General features: G+C 63.8%; 3 protein-coding genes across 3 annotated transcripts in view; 2 read left to right on the plus strand and 1 right to left on the minus strand.

The window, feature by feature from the left end:
- Positions 1–43: 43 nt before the first annotated feature.
- Positions 44–7076, minus strand: SAMD1 (sterile alpha motif domain containing 1). The gene is made up of 6 exons (XM_058042583.1): positions 6707–7076; positions 6543–6637; positions 4678–4960; positions 3721–3814; positions 2190–2301; positions 44–1197 (listed from the first exon to the last, which is right to left on the minus strand). Exons 1-6 carry the CDS (start codon positions 7071–7073, stop codon positions 1033–1035), a joined length of 1116 nt encoding a protein of 371 aa, XP_057898566.1. The 5' UTR covers positions 7074–7076; the 3' UTR covers positions 44–1032.
- A 1320-nt stretch (positions 7077–8396) lies between these two features.
- On the plus strand, positions 8397–12418 carry LOC131094983 (uncharacterized). The gene is made up of 7 exons (XM_058042584.1): positions 8397–8945; positions 8986–9209; positions 9250–9331; positions 9371–9491; positions 9594–9783; positions 11936–12062; positions 12378–12418. Exons 1-7 carry the CDS (start codon positions 8636–8638, stop codon positions 12416–12418), a joined length of 1095 nt encoding a protein of 364 aa, XP_057898567.1. The 5' UTR covers positions 8397–8635.
- A 3411-nt stretch (positions 12419–15829) lies between these two features.
- ADGRL1 (adhesion G protein-coupled receptor L1) overlaps positions 15830–19820 on the plus strand; it is a 59620-nt gene continuing 55629 nt past the window's right edge. Inside the window, exons 1-2 of the mRNA XM_058042585.1 lie at positions 15830–15845; positions 18267–18436. Of these exons, the coding sequence (XP_057898568.1) occupies positions 18316–18436 (121 nt within the window). The 5' untranslated portion in view covers positions 15830–15845; positions 18267–18315. The remainder of the gene's footprint in view (positions 15846–18266; positions 18437–19820) is intronic.

A 19820-nucleotide genomic window follows, 5' to 3' on the forward strand; every position in this document is an offset into this window, starting at 1 on the left:
AAAAAATCCAAAACGAGCCAGGCCCGAGGAAGGGGGGGGGGCACAGACTGCGGGGGGGTTTGGGGGGGCTCCCCCCCCTCGTGGCCAAGGGCTGGGGGGACCGCACCCCAATTTGGGGGGGGGAGCTGGGGAAGGTTAAAACATCTCCGGGCAGAGCCCCCCAACCCCCTCCCCCCGCGGTAAAAACCCCCCCGAGAAATGGGGGATCCCCTAAAAAGGGGGCTCCCTCAAGGAGGGCTGAGCCCGCCCCCAGAGGGACCCCCAAAAACAGGGGTGACCCCACAAGGAGCGGGGTGTCCCCACCCCCACTGTGCCCCAGAGAGAGGGGACCCCCAAAAGAGAGGGGTGACCCCCCCCCCCCCAAAAGAGAGGAGATCCCCAAAAGAGAGAGGTGACCCCCCCTAAAAGAGGGGTGACCCCTTCAGAGTGTGGGATCCCCCCTAAAGAGGGGAACCTCCCCAAAAGAGAAGGGAGGACCCCTCTAAAGAGAAGTGACCCCCCCAAAAGAGGGGTCCCCAAGGAGAAGCCCCCCAAAAGAGGGGGTGGACCCCCCCAAAGGAGAAATGGCCCCCTAAAGAGAAGCTCCCCCGATCACAGGTGAGCCCTCCCAAAGAAGGGTGCCCCCCAAAAGAGAGACCCCACCGAGAGGGGTGGGACCCCCCGAAACAGAGATGAGACTCCCTCAGAGCGAGGTGGGACCCCTCAAATGAGAGCAGGACCCCCCCGATTAGAGGTGGGACCCTAAAGAGAGGCAAGGCCACCCTAAATAGGAATGGGACCCTCCCAAAGAGCGGTGGGACCCCCCAGAAAGGTGTGGGAGCCCCCAAAGAGAGGTGGGCACCCCAAAGACAAGTGGGGCTCCCCAAAAACGGGGTGAGACCCCCCCGAGGCTCACCCACTCCCCAAAGTCTCAGTGTGCAGCAGCGGGGGAGGGAGGAGCCCTCCCGGATCCCGGGCTGTCCCCGCGGGTCTGGGGGTGTCCTCCCGGTTTGGGGGTGTCCCTGGGGGTCCCCCCGTGTCCCCGGGGGTCTCTCAGGCCGGGAAGGGCTCCGGGGGGGGCTCCTCGTCCTGGAAGTGGCTGCGCTGCAGCAGCTTCACGTGGTACTCATAGATCTTGAGCGCGGGGCCCAGGCGGATGGAGAGGCCCGTGAGCACATCAGCCCTCTGCATCAGCAGCAGCGACTTGCCATCGATCTCCTGGGGACATTGGGGACAGTGAGGGACATGGGGACATTGGGGACATTGGGGACAGTCACAGGGATAGGGCACACCCAGGGACACAGAGCCCCATGAGCACATCAGCCCTCTGCATCAGCAGCAGCGACTTGCCATCGATCTCCTGGGGACATTGGGGACAGTGAGGGACATGGGGACATTGGGGACATTGGGGACAGTGAGGGACATTGGGGACATTGGGTACAGTCACAGGGACAGGGCACACCCAGGGACACAGAGCCCTGTGAGCACATCAGCCCTCTGCATCAGCAGCAGCGACTTGCCATCGATCTCCTGGGGACATGGGGACACTGGGGACAGTCACAGGGACAGGGAACAGCCAGGGGGACAGGGACAGCCATGGGGACAGGGACGGCCATGGGGACGGCCATGGGGACAGCCAGAGGGACAGAGACGGCCATGGGGACAGAAGCTGGAGCAGCCCCAGGCAATGGAGGAGGGTGGGGTGAGGATCTGTGGGGGAAATGGGGTTTGGGGACACCTGCAGGGACACGGGGACACCCGGGGGACAGGGGGGACATCTCAGGGAGAAGGGGGACACAGGGACAGTGGGGACACCCAGGGTTGACCCTGGGGGACAGCGATGGACAGGGACCTATGGGGAGGGGTGGGGACCAATGGGGAAATACAGGGGACACCTTGGGGACACTCCCAGGGACAGAGGGGACACCCCTAGGGACAGCCCCAGGGACAGAGGGGACACCAGGGGACAGCCCCAGGGACAGAGGGGACACACTGGGGACACCTTGGGGACAGTCCCAGGGACAGAGGGGTCACCCAGGGGACACCCCTAGGGACAGTCCCAGAGACAGAGGGGACACCGCAAGGGCAGCAGGAGGGGGCAGAGTGGTCCCAGAGGGAGGAGACCATTCTTGGGGACGCTGTGGTGATGAGGGAGCCCTGGGGACACTGAGGGGACACTGTGGGGACAGAGGGGACAGGGGTGGCCCCACCTGCTCCTGGAAGGCCCCGGCCTGCTCGGGGAACCCGGCCTCGGTGAAATACTCGACCACGTCCCGCACCGACCACTCCACCGGGTCCACGGCCTTGTCCTTGCGCCCGGGCCTGGGGACAGGGACAGCGTCAGGGACAGTGGGGACAGTGTGGGGACAGACAGACATGGACACAGGGACAGCGTCAGGGACAGTGGGGACAGTGTGGGGACACAGGGACAGCGTCAGGGACAGTGGGGACAGTGTGGGGACACAGGGACAGTGTCAGGGACAGTGTCAGGGACAGTGGGGACAGTGTGGGGACACATGGACACAGGGACAGTGTCAGGGACAGTGGGGACAGTGTGGGGACACAGGGACAGTGTCAGGGACAGTGGGGACAGTGTGGGGACACATGGACACAGGGACAGCGTGGGGACACACAGACATGGTCAATAGGACAGGGTCAGGGGACAGTGGGGACACAGACATGGACACAGAGACAGCGTCATGGGGACAGCGTGGGGACACACAGACATGGACATGGGGACAGGGACAGCATCAGAGGACAGTGGGGACAGTGTGGGGACACATGGACACAGGGACAGCGTGGAGACACACAGACATGGTCACTGGGACAGTGTCACGGGGACAGTGTGGGGACACACAGACATGGTCACTGGGACATGGGGACAGTGTCACGGGGACAGTGTGGGGACACCCAGATACAGTCACTGGGACACAGGGACAGCGGGACACCATGGGGACACACAGACACAGTCACTGGGATGGGGACACCATGGGGACATGGTCACTGGGACATGGGGACAGTGTCACAAAGATAACGTGGGGACACACAGACACAGTCACTGGGATGGGGACACCATGGGGACATGGTCACTGGGACACTGGCAGGGACAAGGGGACACCAGGACACTGGGGCAGGGGACACTGTGGGGACAGGGTCACAGCAACAGGGGGGCAACACAGGGACATGGTGACAGGGACAGGGGACATCCAGGGGGACATGGGGACAGCAGGACACTGGGTAGGACACAAGGGACACTGGGTGGCACACAGGTGACACCGAGGGACACAAGGGACACTGGGTGGCACACAGTGACACCGAGGGACACAAGGGACACTGGGTGGCACACAGGTGACACAGAGGGACACAAGGGACACTGGGTGGCACACAGTGACACCGAGGGACACAAGGGACACTGGGTGGCACACAGGTGACACAGAGGGACACAAGGGACACTGGGTGGCACACAGTGGCCCCGAGGGACACAAGGGACACTGGGTGGCACACGGGTGTCCCAGAGGGACACAAGGGACACTGGGTGGCACACAGTGACACCGAGGGACACAAGGGACACTGGGTGGCACACAGGTGACACAGAGGGACACAAGGGACACTGGGTGGCACACAGTGGCCCCGAGGGACACAAGGGACACTGGGTGGCACACAGTGACACCGAGGGACACAAGGGACAGTGGGTGGCACACAGTGGCCCCAAGGGACAAGGGCAGCCCGTCCCTGACTCACGTGCAGCTGAATGGAGCTCCCTCAGCAGCCTGGGGGCCCGGCCGGCCTGGGGACAGCGGCACCGAGGGCTCGGCCCCTGCCAGCGCTGGGGACACTGCGGGGACACCAACAGGGACACCCACGGTCACCAGGGACAGCCAGAGGGACCCCAGTGACCCCCAGGACCGAGTGACCCCAGCACTCCCTGACCCCACAGCCCAGAGTGACCCCACACCTGAACTGCCCCCAGCACCCCCCAACCGACACAGCCGTACCCCCAAACTGCCCCCAACCTGCCCTCAGCACCCCCAAAACTGCCCCCATTGCCCCCAAACTGCCCCCATCGCCCCCAAACCTGCCCTCAGCACCCCCAAAACTGCCCCCCAACACTCCCAAAACTTACATACCCCTATCCCCAAACTGCCCCATTGCCCCCAAACATGCCCTCAGCACCCCCAAACTTAAACCCCCCCTACCCTCAAACTGCCCCTAAACCTGCCCTCAGTACCCCCAAAACTGCCCTCATCCCCCCAAACTGCCCCTATCACCCTCAAACTGCCCCCATTGCCCCTAAACCTGCCCTCAGTACCCCCAAAACTTACACACCCCTACCCCCAAACTTACACACACCTACCCCCAAACTGCCCCATCACCCCCAAAACTGCGCCCAGCACCCCCAAAACTGCCCCTATCACCCCCAAACTGCCCCCATTGCCCCAAACTTACACACCCCTACCCCCAAACTGCCCCCATCGCCCCCAAAACTGCCCCCCAGCACCCCCAAAATTAAACTACCATTGCCCCCAAACTGCCCCATCACCCCCAAAACTGCGCCCATCACCCCCAAAACTGCCCCTATCACCCCCAAACCGCCATTGCCCCAAACTTAAACACCCCTACCCCCAGCACCCCCAAGCCCCGTGCCCTCCAAAGGCCCCCAGCACCCCCAACCCCGTGCCCCCCAAAGCCCCCCAGCACCTGCTCTGTCGGGCTGCCCGAAGGCCCCCTCCTTTTTCAGGGGGGCCATGTGCTGGCAGCCGCCCTCCCCCGGGGCACAGGCCTTGGCCTGGGGGGGGCGCTCGGGGGGCGGCTGCCCCGGGGGGCGCAGGGGGGGCCCCCCCCGGCCCTCCCCGTTCAGCTGCCGGGGCGGCCCCGCGTCCTCCGAGGCCTCCGAGCCCGTCCCGTCCTCGTCGTCTTCGTCCTCATCCTCCTCCTCTTCCTCCTCCTCCCGCGCCGAGGCCTCGCTGCTGCTGCAGGGGGGCTGGGGGTCCCCAAAACCGTGAGCATCACCCCAAAGGGAACCCCAGGAGCTGAGAACCGCCCCCCGAAAATCTACAGCCCCCCAAAAAATGTACGGCCCTGACACCAAAATCCACAGCCCCCACCACAACAGGGGCTCCAAAGCTGTTCCTGACTCCCCCACAGTGTGACGCTGTACCCCCAAAAATTCAGAATACCCTCAGTCCTGAAAGTCAGCCTCCCAATCCAGGACACCCCCAAAAATGAACCCCCAAGTCCTGCAGGTTTCCCCTCACTCAAACCCAGGATCCATCAATTCCACACCCCACCCCCAGAACTGTCACCCCAGCATTGTCATTGCCCCCCTGGGGTTCCCCCAACATCCCAGTCCCCATCCTCATCCAGTCCTGGCTCTTGGTGACCCCAAAACCCCCTTAGGTCCCCACTGTTACCTCAGGTCCCCTAAATCCCCCCTGTCCCTGTCCCCCAAGTCCTCTTGGGGGACCCCAACATCCCCTTGAGATCTCTGCTGTCCCCTCAGGCCCCCAATCCCCTCAGAGGTCCCCTAAAGGGACCTGTGTCCCCTCCCCACCAGGTCCCCTCCACCTTGTGTCCCCCCTCTGTCCCCACCAACCCTCCAGGGGTCCCCAGTGCCTCCTCACCACCCCTGCCCCTCAGGGTCACCCCCCCAGAGCACCCCAGTCCCCTCCATGCCCTCAGGGTCCCCTCAGCCCTCCCGGCTCCCCCTCACGACCCCTTCCCCAGTGTCCCCTCAGGGCCCCACTCACAGAGCCCCCCGTTCCCTCCTCACGACCCCCGGGCCCCACATGTCCCCCACCTTTTCTGCTCTCCCCTCACGATCCTCACACCCTCAGGATCCCCTCAGGCCTCCCGCGTGCTCCTTCACGACCCCCGGGCCCCCTGCTCCTCTGAGCCCCCCGAGCCCCCCGGCCCTTCCCGCGTTCCCCCTCACGGCCCTCGCACCCCTCAGGGTCCCCCCAGACCATCCCCCGTCCCCGGACCCTCCTCTTCCCCTCATCGCTCCCCCCCCTTCCCGCGCTCCCCCTCACGACCCCCGGGCCCCTCCCCAGTGTCCCCTCAGGGCCCCCCGCTCCCTTCGGCCCCTCACGGGCAGCAACTCCCGGTGCCCCCTCACGACCCCCGCACCCCTCAGTCCCTCAGCGCTCCCCTCCCTCCGATGCCCCCTCAGCCCCCCGGTGCCCCCTCACGACCCCGGCACCCCTCAGTCCTTCATCACTCCCCTCCCTCCGATGCCCCCTCAGGGTCCCCTCAGCCCCCGGTGCCCCCTCACGTCTCCCGCACCCCCATTCCCCTCAGCCCCTCATCGCTCCCCCCTTCCCGCGCTCCTCCTCCCGACTCCCGCTTCCCTCCCCGCCAGTGCCCCCTCACGACCCCCGCCCCGCCAGCCCCTCATGACTCCCTTCGATGCCCTCTCGGGGTCCCCTCAGCCCCCGGTGCCCCCTCACGACCCCCATTCCTGCCAGCCCCTCACGGCTCCCCCCCGCTTCCCGCGTTCACCCTCACAATGCGCGGGTCCCCGCTCCCGTCAGCCTCCCGCCGCTCCCCTCACGCCCCCTCCTCACCTTCCGCGCCCTCCCCGCGGCCGCTCTCCCGCGCTCCCCGCGGGCCGTGGCGATGGCGCCCAGCCGGGTGCGCTCGGGCCGGGCCCCGCCGCCCCCTCCGCCGCCGCCGCCCGCCCCGGGGGCCGCCCCGGCCGCCCCCCCGCCGCCGCCGGGCGCGGCCGAGCCCTGGAGGCGGCCGCGGGTGAGGCGGCCGTCGCCGCCGAGCAGCCGCGCGGTGTCGCGGAGGCTGACGGGCGGCGGGCGGCGGGCGGGCGGCGGCGGGCGGCGCGGCGGCTGCACGCGGGCGGCGTTGCGGTACGAGATGCTGCCCTTGTAGGAGACGCGGAGCACGGCGCGCTGCTGGATCAGCTTCTCCAGCTCGGCACGGGTGCGCTCGGGCTCGGGGCCGTGCCGCCGCCGCACCATGCGGCAGATGCGCTCCAGGTCCGGCCGCGCCTTGCGCGAACGCAGCGAGTCGATGGTGTCCAGGATCCACTCCTGGTACCGCGGGGCCTGCTCGGGGCCCGGCGGCGGCGGCGGCGGCACCGCCATGGCCCCCCCCGCGGCACCGCCGGCCCCCCCCTTCCCGCGCCCCTTCCTCCTCCTCCTCCTCCTCCTCCTCCTCCGCCCCCGCCCCGCCCGCGCGCGCCCGCTCGGAGGAGGAGCCGCGGCCGCCGCGCGCGCGCGCCTCGGGGTGGAGCCGCCCCGCGCGGCCGCGCCCCCGGAAAGCCACGCCCACAACGGCACTCAAACCACGCCCAACAGAGCTAAGCCACGCCTACCTCAGGGGAAACAGCGCCCATTTCCAGAGCCCCGCCCCCTCTGGCATTAAGCCACGCCCATCAGTTTAAGACACGCCCAGGTAGAAAAGACCACGCCCCTTCCGGAGAGGCCACGCCTATAGCCGGGGCCACGCCCACCGCTGGGACCCCCCCGGGCCCCGAAAATGGGGACCCCCAATTGCAAGGACCCCGGAACCCATGGAGCTCCCCCCGAACCAATGGGGTCACCCCAAATCCATGAGGTCATCGCGATCCCATGGGGTCACCCCAAACCCACGGAGCCCCCTCAAACCCATGGAGTCACCCCAAACCCACGGAGCCCCCTCAAACCCATGGGGTCACCCCAAACTCATGGAGCCCCCTCAAACCCATGGGGTCACCCCGATCCCATGGGGTCCCCCCCCAAACCCATGGGGTCCCCCCCCAAACCCATGGGGTCACCCCAAACCCACAAAGTCACCCCAAACCCACGAGGTCACCCCAAACCCACAAGTCAGCCCAATTCCAGGGCCCCCCAAAGTCATGAACACCCCAAACCAATGGGGTCACCCCAAACCCACAAGGTCACCCCAAACCCATGGGGTCCCCTCCCAAACCCATTGGGGTCACCCCCAAACCCATGGTGGCCCCCAAACCCATGTGTCACCGCAATTCCAGGCCCCCCAACGTCATGGACACCCCAAAACCATGGGGTCACCCCCAAACTCATGACGTCACTCCAAACTCATGGAGCCCCCCGAAATCCATTGGGGTCACCCCCAAACCCACAAAGTCACCCCAAACCCACGAGGTCACCCCAAAACCATGGAGCCCCCCCAAACCCACAGGGTCACCCTAAACCCACAGAACCCCCCCCAACTCATGGACACCCCAAAGCCATGGGGTCACCCCAAAACCATGGGGTCCCCCACATACCCATGGGGTCACCCCAAACCTGTGGAGCCCCCCCCAAACCCACGGGTCACCCCAATTCCAGGGCCCCCCAAAGTCAAGGACCCCCCAAACCCATGGAGCCGCCCCAAGCCTATGGGAACCCCCACTTTGGGAGCACCCCAAAATTCCCAAACCCTTCGGATTTTCCCCCAAACTTTATTGATTTGTCCCAAACTCGTTTACAACGAAGCCTTGGGGGGTTGGGGCCCCCTCAGGGGATTTTGGGGACCCCCTCCCGGTTTTGGGGACCCCCATTTGGGGACAAAGGGGGGGGGGGCTTCCATCTGGGGGGGTTAAAACAGGGGAGTCACTGCCCTGGGACACCCCAAAACCCCAAAAGGAGGGGTCACAGCCCTGGGGACCCCAAACACCACCCAGGGACACCCCAAAACCCCAAAAATGGGGGGTCACAGCTCTGCGAACCCCAAAACCCCTAAAACAGGGGGTGACAGCCCTGGGAGAACCCCAAAAGTGGGGCCACGACCAGGGACACCCCAAAACCCCAAACACGGGGGTCCCGAACCCCCTCGGGTTCAGGTGCACTTCAGGTATCTCCAGGTTTGGGGGTTCAGGCTTTATGGGGTGTTTGATAGGATTTTGGGGTGCAGCTGTGCATTTTGGGGTGCAGCTGCGCATTTTGGGGTCCAGGTGCACATTTTGGGGTCCAGCTGTGCAGTTTTGGGGTCCAGCTGTGCATTTTGGGGTCCAGGTGCACATTTTGGGGTTCAGGTGTGCATTTCAGGGTCCAGCTGTGCAGTTTTGGGGTCCAGGTGCACATTTGGGGTCCAGCTGCGTATTTTGGGGTCCAGGTGCGCATTTTGGGGTCCAGCTGTGCAGTTTTGGGGTTCAGGTGCGCAGTTTTGGGGTCCAGCTGTGCATTTTGGGGTCCAGCTGTGCAGTTTTGGGGTCCAGCTGTGCATTTTGGGGTGCAGCTGTGCAGTTTTGGTGTCCAGGCGCACATTTCGGGGTCCAGGTGTGCATTTTGGGGTCCAGCTGTGCATTTTGGGGTCCAGCTGTGCAGTTTTGGGGTCCAGGTGTGCATTTTGGGGTTCAGGTGTGCATTTCAGGGTCCAGCTGTGCAGTTTTGGGGTCCAGGTGCACATTTGGGGTCCAGCTGCGTATTTTGGGGTCCAGGTGCGCATTTCAGGGTCCAGCTGTGCAGTTTTGGGGTCCAGGTGCACATTTGGGGTCCAGCTGCGTATTTTGGGGTCCAGGTGCGCATTTTGGGGTCCAGCTGTGCAGTTTTGGGGTTCAGGTGCGCAGTTTTGGGGTCCAGCTGTGCATTTTGGGGTCCAGCTGTGCAGTTTTGGGGTCCAGCTGTGCATTTTGGGGTCCAGGTGCACATTTCAGGGTCCAGCTGTGCATTTTGGGGTCCAGCTGTGCAGTTTGGGGTCCAGGTGCGCATTTTGGGGTCCAGCTGTGCATTTTGGGGTGCAGCTGTGCAGTTTTGGGGTCCAGCTGTGCAGTTTTGGGGTCCAGCTGTGCAGTTTGGTGCTCTGGGGTCAGGTCCTGGCAGGTCCTTGAAGCTCAGCACGATCTGGGGGGGGGCAGAAAAATCCTCAAAATCTCCCAAAACCTCCCCAAATCCCCCCTGGGAACCCCCCAAAAAAAACCCAGAGACCCCAAAACCCCTCAGGGACCGCAAAATCTTCATAGACCCCAAAAACCCCTCAGGGACCCCCAAAATTCCCCAAGGAACCCCCAGGACCCCTGGGGACACCCCTGGGGGGGCAGGGGACACCTCAGGGACCCCCAAGGGGACAAGGGGACACATTGGGTACACCCAGCCCAGGTGGGGGGAGGTGACACACTGGGGGGACAGGGATGGCCCTGGGGACCACCCTGGGGACAATGGGGACACCTGGGGACAATGGGGACAATGGGGACACCTGGGGGCAATGGGGACAATGGGGACACCTGGGGGCAGTGGGGACAATGGGGACAATGGGGACACCTGGTGGCAGTGGGGACAATGGGGACACTTGGGGGCAATGGGGACACCTGGGGACAGGGACTCCTGTGTGACACCTGGGGACACCTGGGGACATCAATGTCCCCAGACCCGATGCCACCAGTGTCCCCTCCCAGCCCTGCATTCCCAGTCCCCTCCTCTGTCACCTCCCCGTGCTGCGGTTGTCCCCCCATGTCCCCCCGTGTGTCCCTGATGTCTCCCCTGTGTGTCCCTGATGTCACCCCCGTGTCCCCAATGTCCCCTCCTGTGTCTTTGATGTCCCCATGTGTCCCCCTGTTTCACCTTCTGCCTGTCCAGCACCCTCATGGCAAAGTGTCCCCTCTGTCCCTTCTGTCCCTGTGTCCCCCTGTCCCCACTGTCCCCTCTGTCCCTGTCCCATTGTCCCCTGTCCCCCTGTCTCCTGTGTCCCCTCCTGTCCCTGTGTCCTCTCTGTCCCTTCTGTCCCTGTCCCTCTGTCCCTGCGTCCCCCTGTCCCTATGTCCCCATGTCCCCCATCCCTGTCCCCATGTCCCTGTCCCCGTGTCCTCCGTGTCCCCTCCTGTCCCCATGTCCCCCCGTCCTTGTGTCCCCTGTCCTTGTGTCCCCTGTGTCCCTCCGTCCCTGTCCCTCTGTCCCCCTGTCCCTGTGTCCCTCCATCCCCTGTCCCCAGCTGAGTGACCCCGTGCCCCGAGCTGGTCCCGCTTTGGGGACCCCAAAACCACCGGGGGGACCCCAAAACCACCGGGAGGGACAAGGACAGCACCGGACAGGTGTCCTTGGGGACATCGAGGGGACAGGGGGACGTGGGAGTGTCCCCAAGGGACATGGGACACCTCAGAGGAACAGGGGACACCCCGAAGGGGGCAAGGGACACCCCAAAAGGCGACAAGGGACACCTTAAAGGGGGCAAGGGACACCTTAAAGGGGACAGGGGACACCCCAAATGGACAGGGGACACCCCGAAGGGGGCAAGGGACACCCCAAAAGGCGACAAGGGACACCTTAAAGGGGACAGGGGACACCCCAAAAGGGACAGGGGATCCCCCAAATGGACAGGGGACACCTCGAAGTGACAGGGGACACCCCAAAGGAACAGGGACACCTGAAAGGGGACAGGGGACACCCCAAAAGGGGACAGGGGACACCCCAAAAGGGACAGGGGACATCCCAAAGTGACAGGGGACACCCCAAAGGAACAGGGACACCTGAAAGGGGACAGGGGACACCCCAAAAGGGGGCAGGGGATATCCCAGAGAGACAGAGGATACTCCAAAGGGGACAGGGACACCGCAAAGGGACAGGGGACACCGCAAGTGGACACGCACCCGCTCCAGGGGACGTGGGACACCCCAAAACACAGAGACCCCCCAGGGCAGACTGGGGACCCCCCAGAGGGACCCCGAGGAACGGGAGGGGACAGGGGGGACCCCGAAAGGGCCCGAGGCCACCCCACATCCCCCGGCCGCCCCTCACCGTGTCCGGAGCTGCCGCCGGCCGCTGTCCCCGGGGCTCCCAGCCGGACCAGTGGGACCAGCGAGCCCGGATCGGGGAAACTGAGGCAGGAGCAACCCCCTCCCCCTCAGGGACCCCAAAAGGGACTCGGGGGGACAAGGAGGGACCTTGGAGGTGTCCCTGTGCCCCCCCCCCCCAATCAGGGCGCACTCCTGGGGGTCTCTCCCTGGTTTTGGGGCGCCCCCGGGCCGGGCTGGTCCCGCGGGGGCTCCCCCCGGGCCTGGCCCCCCCCGTAGCGGAGGAGGCGCCCCAAAAGCAGCGCCCAGAGCAGGGCCTGCACCCACAGCTGGAACGGGGGGTCCCAGCCCCAGCCGGGCCCCCCGGGGCACATCGCTGTCCCCGAGTGTCCCCCCCGGTGTCCCGGTACCGCCCGTGCCCCCCGGCTTTGTCCCCGAACCCCCGGGAACGGGGAAGGGCAGAGCCTGGCCCGGCCACGCCCCCCGCCCCCCCCCCATCCATCCCGGGGGCACCGGGAGCGCCCCCCCTTCCCTCCCCTGGGACCACGCCCTGCCGGGCCACGCCTCTTTCCTCAAACCACGCCCTCATCACCATGACAACAGCTCGTTGGCACCGCCCCTCTATTCAGTCGCGCCCCCATCACCATGGCAACTGACCACGCCCCCCTCCCGGGGGCGTGCCCGATCCCATGGCAACCCCGCGCGCCCTCTGTCGCTATAGCAACGCCAGCGCCGCGCCCTTACCGAGGCCACGCCCACTAACGGGACACGCCCCTTATTTCATATTAAACAACCATGCCACGCCCCCTCCTAAGGCTACGCCCCCAACCAGTGCCATGGCAACGCCCGCTCCCTTCCCAGGACCCGCCCACTGGGGAGGGGGTGATACCCTCGGGGGGGAATAAGGGGACCCCCAGACCCTGCCCAGCCCCCCCCGCTGCCCAGCGCCCCCCGGTTCGCCCAGCGGGGCGCGGGACCCCCGGTGCCGGTGCCTCCGGAGCCCCCGGGCCCGCTCCCGCCGCTCACCGCTCTCTCCGCCTCCCGGTGCCCCTTGGTCTCTGCCGCTCTGTCCCCCGCTGGCCCCGGTCCCCCTCCCGCTCTGTTTTCCTGCCGACCCCCGATCCCGCTCCCGCCGCTCACCGCTCTCAGGCTCCCCCGGGGCCCAAGCCCCGGTGCCCCGGTACCCCGCTCACCCTCTCCAGCCCCGTTGCCTGCACTCCGCTACCCCGATGTCCCGATATCCGGGAGTTCTGCTCTCCGGCTTTCCCCGGTACCCGCTCTCCCGATATCCCGCTGTCTATCCCGGTGCCTATCCCGGTGCCTATCCCGGTATCTATCCCGGGGCCTGTCCCGATATTCCGGAGTGCATGGCGCTGTGTATCCCGGTCTCTATCCCGATATCCCGCTGTCCATCGCGGTCTCTATCGCGACATCCCGGTACTCCCTCACCTTTCTCCCGCTCCCTCCGTCTTCCCCCTCACGGTCCCGGCGCTCCCGCGGGCCGCGCCCACTTCCCGCTCCCGCCGCTCATTGGCGCCGCCCGGCCCTCGCTTCCCATTGGCCAGCGCGCCCCCGAGACCCACCCACCGGCGTCCCATTGGCCAGCGCGCCCCCGAGTCCCACTCCTTCTGCTCCCCATTGGTCGGCGCTGCCGTCAGTCCGGAGATCGCCCCGGCCCTGCCCCGTTCATTAAACTCGAGCCCGCCGAGAGGCGGGGCCTCGGGCAGGGGGCGGGGCCTAGCGGGATTGACATGTCATGGGCGAGGTTTGTTTGGAGGGGCGGGACATCCGTGATTGACAGGGGATGGGCGGGGCTTGTTCAGAGGGGCGGGAAAGCTGTGATTGACAGGAGAAGGGCGGGGCTGGGCAGGCTAAGGGCGTGGCTTTCACTCAGCCTCGTGCCCTGCACGAGGGCTCCTTTATTAACCTCTTAATTAAGCTAATGAGGCCCTCAATAAGCACTACTCAGTCCTCCGTGTCAATTAATGCACCTTCTTTCCTATCCCTGCACAATTAACAAGCTCCAGTTCAATTACCCCAGCTCATTAGCATATGCTAATATATGGCTGATGACAGCGATTAGCAGGGCTCGTGCTGCTCTTAATTATTCATTAGCTGGGATGGGCCTGCCTGTTAATTAACTTAAAGAGCCTCACGTCATAACCCACAGCTCATTAACCTTCCTCATTAATGCTCCCCCTTATTAAGACTCCTCCCTAAAGCTCACCCCACTGACACCTCCTTCATTAACACCCCTTATTAGCACCCTCCCTCATTAACTCCCCAATCATTGAAGCTCTGGCTCACTCCTGCCCCGCCTATCTTCATTAACGCCCCTAATTAGCAGCGCTGCTCATTAACACTCATCCCTTATCAAGCCCACTTACCACATTAGCTTGCCTTGCCCTCATTAACACCCCTCATTAACGCTCCTCATTGCTGCCCCTCACTACTACCCCTCATTAATGCTCCTAATTAATACCCCTCATTATCGTCTCTCATTAATACTCCTCATTAACGCTCCTTATTAATGCTCCTCATTACCACCCCTCATTAATGCCCTCTCATTAACACCCCTCATTATCATCCCTCATATGTACCCCTCATTACCGCCCCGCATTAACGCCTCTCATTAATGCCCCTCACCTAATACCCCTCATTTCTGCCCCTCATTAACACCCATCAGTAACACTCCTCATTACCGCCCCTCATTAACACCCCTCATTACCACCCACTCATTAACGCCCCTTATTAACACCCCTATTAATGCCCCTCATTAATGCCCCTCATTAACTCTCCGTTCATTAACACTCCTCATTACCGCCCCCTCATTAACACCCATTCATTAACACCTCTCAGTAACACCCCCGCATTAACGCCCCTCATTAACGCCCATTCATTAATGCCCCTCATTAACGCCCCTCGGTGCTGCAATCCCTGCAGTGGCCACGGGGGGCGGGAGTGGTGTAGGGGATGGGGGAGGGGTCCCCACAGTCCCGGCCATGACCCTGGGGGGAAGGGGTGGGGCAGGGAGGGGGAGGGGCGGTGACCACGAGGGGACAGTGGCAGTCCCCAGGTGGGGGAGGGGTCACTGCAGTCCTGGAGGCGACCGGGAGGGGGCGGTGCTGGGGTGGGGCATAGATGGGGGAGGGGTGGGGGATGGGGAGGGGTCCCTGCAGTTCCGGCCGTGACCAGGAGGGGGCAGTGATGGATGGGTGGGGGATGGGGAGGGGTCCCCGCAGTCCAGGCCATGACCCTGGGGGCAGGGGGCGGGGTGAGGGGGAGGGGCAGTCACCACGAGGGGACAGGGGCGGTCCCAGGGTGGGGGAGGGGTCGCTGCAGTCCCGGCCGTGACCAGGAGGGGGCAGTGATGGATTGGGTGGGGGATGGGGAGGGGTCCCCGCAGTCCTGGCGGTGACCAGGAGGGGGCAGCGATGAACGGATTCCGGGATGGGGAGGGGTCGCTGCAGTTCCGGTGATGACCAGGGGAGGGCGGTGTTGGGGTGGGGGTGGGTGGGGGTTGAGGAAGGGTCCCTGCAGTTCCGGCGGTGATTGGGAGGGGGTGGTGGTGGGGGGGGCCATAGATGGGGCATGGGTGATGGATGGCGTGGGGGATGGGGAGGGGTCGCTGCAGTTCCAGGGCTGGCCATGGGCGGCGCTGTCAGGGTGGGGGATGGGGAAGGGTTGGTGCAGTTCCAGCGATGACCTGGAGGGGGTGGTGTGGGGGTGGGGCATAGATGGGGGGATGGCTGGGGGATGGGGAGGGTCCCTACAGTCCTGGAGGTGACCAGGAGGGGGCAGGGCTTGGGTGAGATGGGGGATGGGGAGGGGTCTCTGCAGTTCCGGCAGTGACCAGGAGGGGCTCTCGGACTGGGAGGGGTCTCTGAAGTTCCGGCAGTGACCGGGAGGGGCGCTCGGATTGGGAGGGGTCTCTGCAGTTCCGGCGGTGACCGGGAGGGGCGCTCGGATTGGGAGGGGTCTCTGCAGTTCCGGCGGCTGCCGCAGGGGGCAGTGCTGGGTGGGGGAGGGATCTCTGCAGTTCCGGCGGCGGCCGCGGGCGGCGCTGCCGGGCCGGGAGGGGCGGGCGGGGGTCCCGCAGTTCCGGCGGCCGCCGTAGGGGGGAGCCCGCGGGCGCGGGGTGGTGCGGGGGGGGTCGCGCCGCGATCGCCGCATGGAGCTGAACCCGCAGGTACGGGGGGGGTCCGGGGGCGCCGTTTGGGTCTGGGGGAGCGGCCCCCGGGGCGGGGGGGGGATGGGGGGGCCGGGGGGAGCCGCCCCCGCAGGTGCGGAGGGGCCGGGGGGGCGCTGGGAAATGGGGAGGGGATGAGAAAGGAGTGTCGGTAAAATGGGGGGTTGGAATGGGGGGGATTGAATGGGGGGGGGTCGCGTGAATCTGGGGTGGGTCCCGCGAAAATGAGGGGGGGGGGTCTTGGGAACTGGGGGGTCCCGAGGCGCGGGGGAGGGGCCGTGAAAAGAGGGGGGCTGGGAAAACGGGGGGAGGGTGAGCGCTGTCCCGGGGGGCCGGGGGTGACATTTGGGGGGGGGGGAGCAGGGCGGGGGCCGCGGATAAAGGGGGGGGTGGGGAACAGGGCGGGGGCCGGGAATTGAGGGGGGTGGGCGCTGAAAAGGGGGGTGCGGCCCCTCCCGACCCCCCCTCATCTGGGACCCTCCTGGGGGGACGCGGTTCGTTCCCCCCCCCCCGGGGAACTGAGGCGGGGGGGGAGGGGGGTGGGGACCCCCCAAGTATTTTGGGGGAGGGGCTGGGGGGGGTCCGCCCCCGCCTCAGTTTCCCCAAGGGGGGGTGGAATTGGGGGGGGGGGGGTTGGGTGGGGGGGGGGGCCGATGTCGCGCGCGGAGCATTCTGGGATGGCGCTGCGCCCCCCCCCCCCCCCCATCATTCTGGGTGGGGGGGGTGTGATGGGGGGATTCTCCCACAATGCACGTCGGCGCCGTCGCCCCTGGCAACCCGGGACTGAGCTTCCCACAATGCACCGCGGCCGCATCGGCCCCTGCGCGGGGTGAGGGGGGGCCGGGGGGGTCCCGGGGGGGGGGTGTGCGGGGGCGGATGATGGATAATCGATAATCGATAATCGGCTCTGACCCCCCCCAGGGGGCCACGGATTGGGGCCGGGGGGAGGCTCTGATCCCGGCGGGATTTGGGGGGAGCAGATGGTCCGGGGAGGGGAGGGGGGACAGAACGTCAGGGCCCCCCCGGATCTGGGGGGAGCTGGACCTCCCTGGATGGGGGTGAGGGGCAGGCGCCCGGCTGGGGGGGGGGGGGTTGGTGCTGGGGGGGGGGGGGGGCGGAATTTGGGGGGGGCTCGGATCCCCTCAATTCGGGGGGGCACAGATGGGGGGGCGGACAGCGCGGTGCCCCCTCCCCCCCATTAACTCACCCCCTCATTAATTCACCCCCTCATTAATTCACCCCCTCATTAGTTCACGTCCACATTAATTCCCCCCCATTTATTCAGCCCCTCATTAATTCATCCCCTCAATAATTTCACCCCACTCATTAATTCACCCTCCAATTTATTTAACCCCCTCATTAATTTACCCCACAATTAATTTAACCCCCCCTCATTAATTGAACCGCCCCCCATTAGTTCCGGCCCCCTCATTAATTCACCCCCTCATAAATGACCCCCCCATTAATTTAACCCCTTATTATTCCCCCCCATTATTTCCCCACTCAATAATTACCCTCACATTAATTTAACCCCTCATTAATTTCACCCCCTCATTAATTCACCTGCCAATTTATTTAACCCCCTCATTAATTTACCCCACAGTTAATTTAACCCCCCTCATTAATTGAACTGCCCCCATTCGTTCATCTCCCCTCATTAATCCACCCCCGCATAAATGACCCCCCAATAATTTAACCCCTTATTAATTCACCCCATTGCTTATACCCCTCAATAATTACCCCTAAAATAATTTAACCCCTCATAAGTTACCCCAATAATTGATTGTCCCCCATTAATTCACCCCCTCATTAATTCACCCCCTCAATAATTTCACCGTCTCATTAATTCACCCCCCAATTTATTTAAGCCCCCGCAATAATTCCCCCCCCATTAATTTAACCCCTTATTAATTCACCCCATTTCTTACTCCCCTCAATAATTACCCCCACATTATTTTAACCCCCTCATTAATTTCCCCCCTCATTAATTACCCCCACATTAATTTAACCCCTTGTTAATTCACCCCCATTATTTTCCCACTCAGTAATTATCCTCACATTAATTTAACCCATCATTATTTCCCCCCTCATAATTTCCCCATTAATCAATTCCCCCCTCATTAATTCTCCCCCATTAATTGATCCCCCCCATTAATTCCCCCCATTAATAACTCCCCCTCCATTAATTCCCCCCATGAATCAATTCCCCACCCATGAATTAACTCCCTCCTCATTAATTACCCCCATTGATCCCCAGGGTCCTCCACCATTAATTCCCCCCATTAATAATTCCCCCTCATTAATTCCCCCATTAATTAACTCCCCCCTCATTAATTACCCCCATTAATCCCCCTGCCTTCCCCCCCCATTAATGAATTCCCCCCTCATTAATTCCCCCCTCTCCCGTTTTTCTCTCCCCAGCTCGGATCCCCCCGCTGAGGTTGGGGGGTCCCCGCGCCCCTCCCCCACCATGGCGCGCCCCTCCCCCACCCCCGGCCCGGTTCCATTCCCACTCCCGGTTCCGCTCCCGGTTCTGGTCCCGGTTCTGGTGCCGGTGCTGCTGCTGGGGCTGCTGCCCTCGGGCTGCCACGGTGAGGGGGGGGGACAGGGGAGGGGGCGGGGGGGGGGACACGGGAGGGGGGTGGGCGACACCCCAGGGACGTGAGGGGTGTGTAAGGGGCGTGTAAGGGGCGTGTAAGGGCAGTGAAATGCGTGTGCAATGCCCCAGGGATGTGAGGGGTGTGTGAGGGGTGTGTAAGGGGCGTGTAAGGGGCGTGTAAGGGCAGTGAAATGCGTGTGCAATGCCCCAGGGGTGTCGGGGTGTACAACACCCCCGGGTGCCCAGCTGTGTGTAAAGGGCTGCACAATACCCCAGGTGGGTACGGGGTGTGTAAGGGATTGTGTAAGGGATGGTGTAAGCGGTGTGTAAGGGGTGTGTAAGGTGTGTACAACACCCCAGAAGTGCCCAGGGGTGTGTAAGGGTTGTGCAAGGGCTCTACAATACCCCAGATGTGTAAAGAGTGTGTAAGGGCTGTGTAAGGGCTGTGCAAGGGCTGTACCATATCCCAGGTGTGTAAGGGGTGTGTAAGGGCTCTACACAATACCCCAGCTATGTAAGGGCTGTAGAACACCCCAGGTGTACAAGGGATGTGTAAGTGGGGTGTAAGGCGGGTGTAATGGGTGTACAACATCCCAGGGGTGTAATGGGTGTGTGAGGGGTGTAACAAGACCCCAGGGGTGTAAGGGCTGTGTGAGGGGTGTGTAAGGGCTGTACTACTCCACAGGTGTGTAAGGGCTGTGAAATGGGTGTACAATGCCCCAGGGGTGTTAAGGGGTGTGTAAGTGTTGTATAAGGGCTATACACAACACCCCAGATGTGTAAGGGGTGTGTAAGTGCTGTGTAAGGGCTGTACAGCACCCCAGGTGTACAAGGGTTGTGTAAGGACTGTATAAGGGGTGTGTAAGGGCTGTGTAAGGGCTGTACAGCACCCCAGGGGTGTGAGGGGTGTGTAAGGGGTGTGTAAGTGTTGTATAAGGGCTGTACACAACACCCCTGGTGTGTAAATGCTGTGAAAGGGCTGTACAATCCCCTAGGTGTACAAGGGGTGTGTAAGGGGTGTGTAAAGTGTGTACAGCACCCTAGGGGTGTGTAAGTGCTGTTAAAGGGCTGTACAACACCCCAGGTGTATATGGGGTGTGTAAAGGATTGTGTAAGGGATGTGTAAGGGGTGTGGGAGGTGTGTAAAACACCCCAGGGGTGCAAGGAGCATGTAAGGGCTGTACGACAGCCCAGGTGTGTAAGGGCTCTGAAATGGGTGTGCAATGCCCCAGGGGTGTAAGGAGTGTGTAAGGGATTGTGTAAAGGCTGTGCAAGGGCTGTGAAATGGGTGTACAACACCTCAGGGGTGCCCAGGCATGTGTAAAGGGTGTATAAGGGATGTGCAAGGGCTGTGAAATGGGGGTATAATACCCCTG

The sequence above is a fragment of the Melospiza georgiana genome, chromosome 32 (assembly GCF_028018845.1).
Source record: "Melospiza georgiana isolate bMelGeo1 chromosome 32, bMelGeo1.pri, whole genome shotgun sequence".
In the NCBI taxonomy this organism is placed as follows: domain Eukaryota; kingdom Metazoa; phylum Chordata; class Aves; order Passeriformes; family Passerellidae; genus Melospiza; species Melospiza georgiana.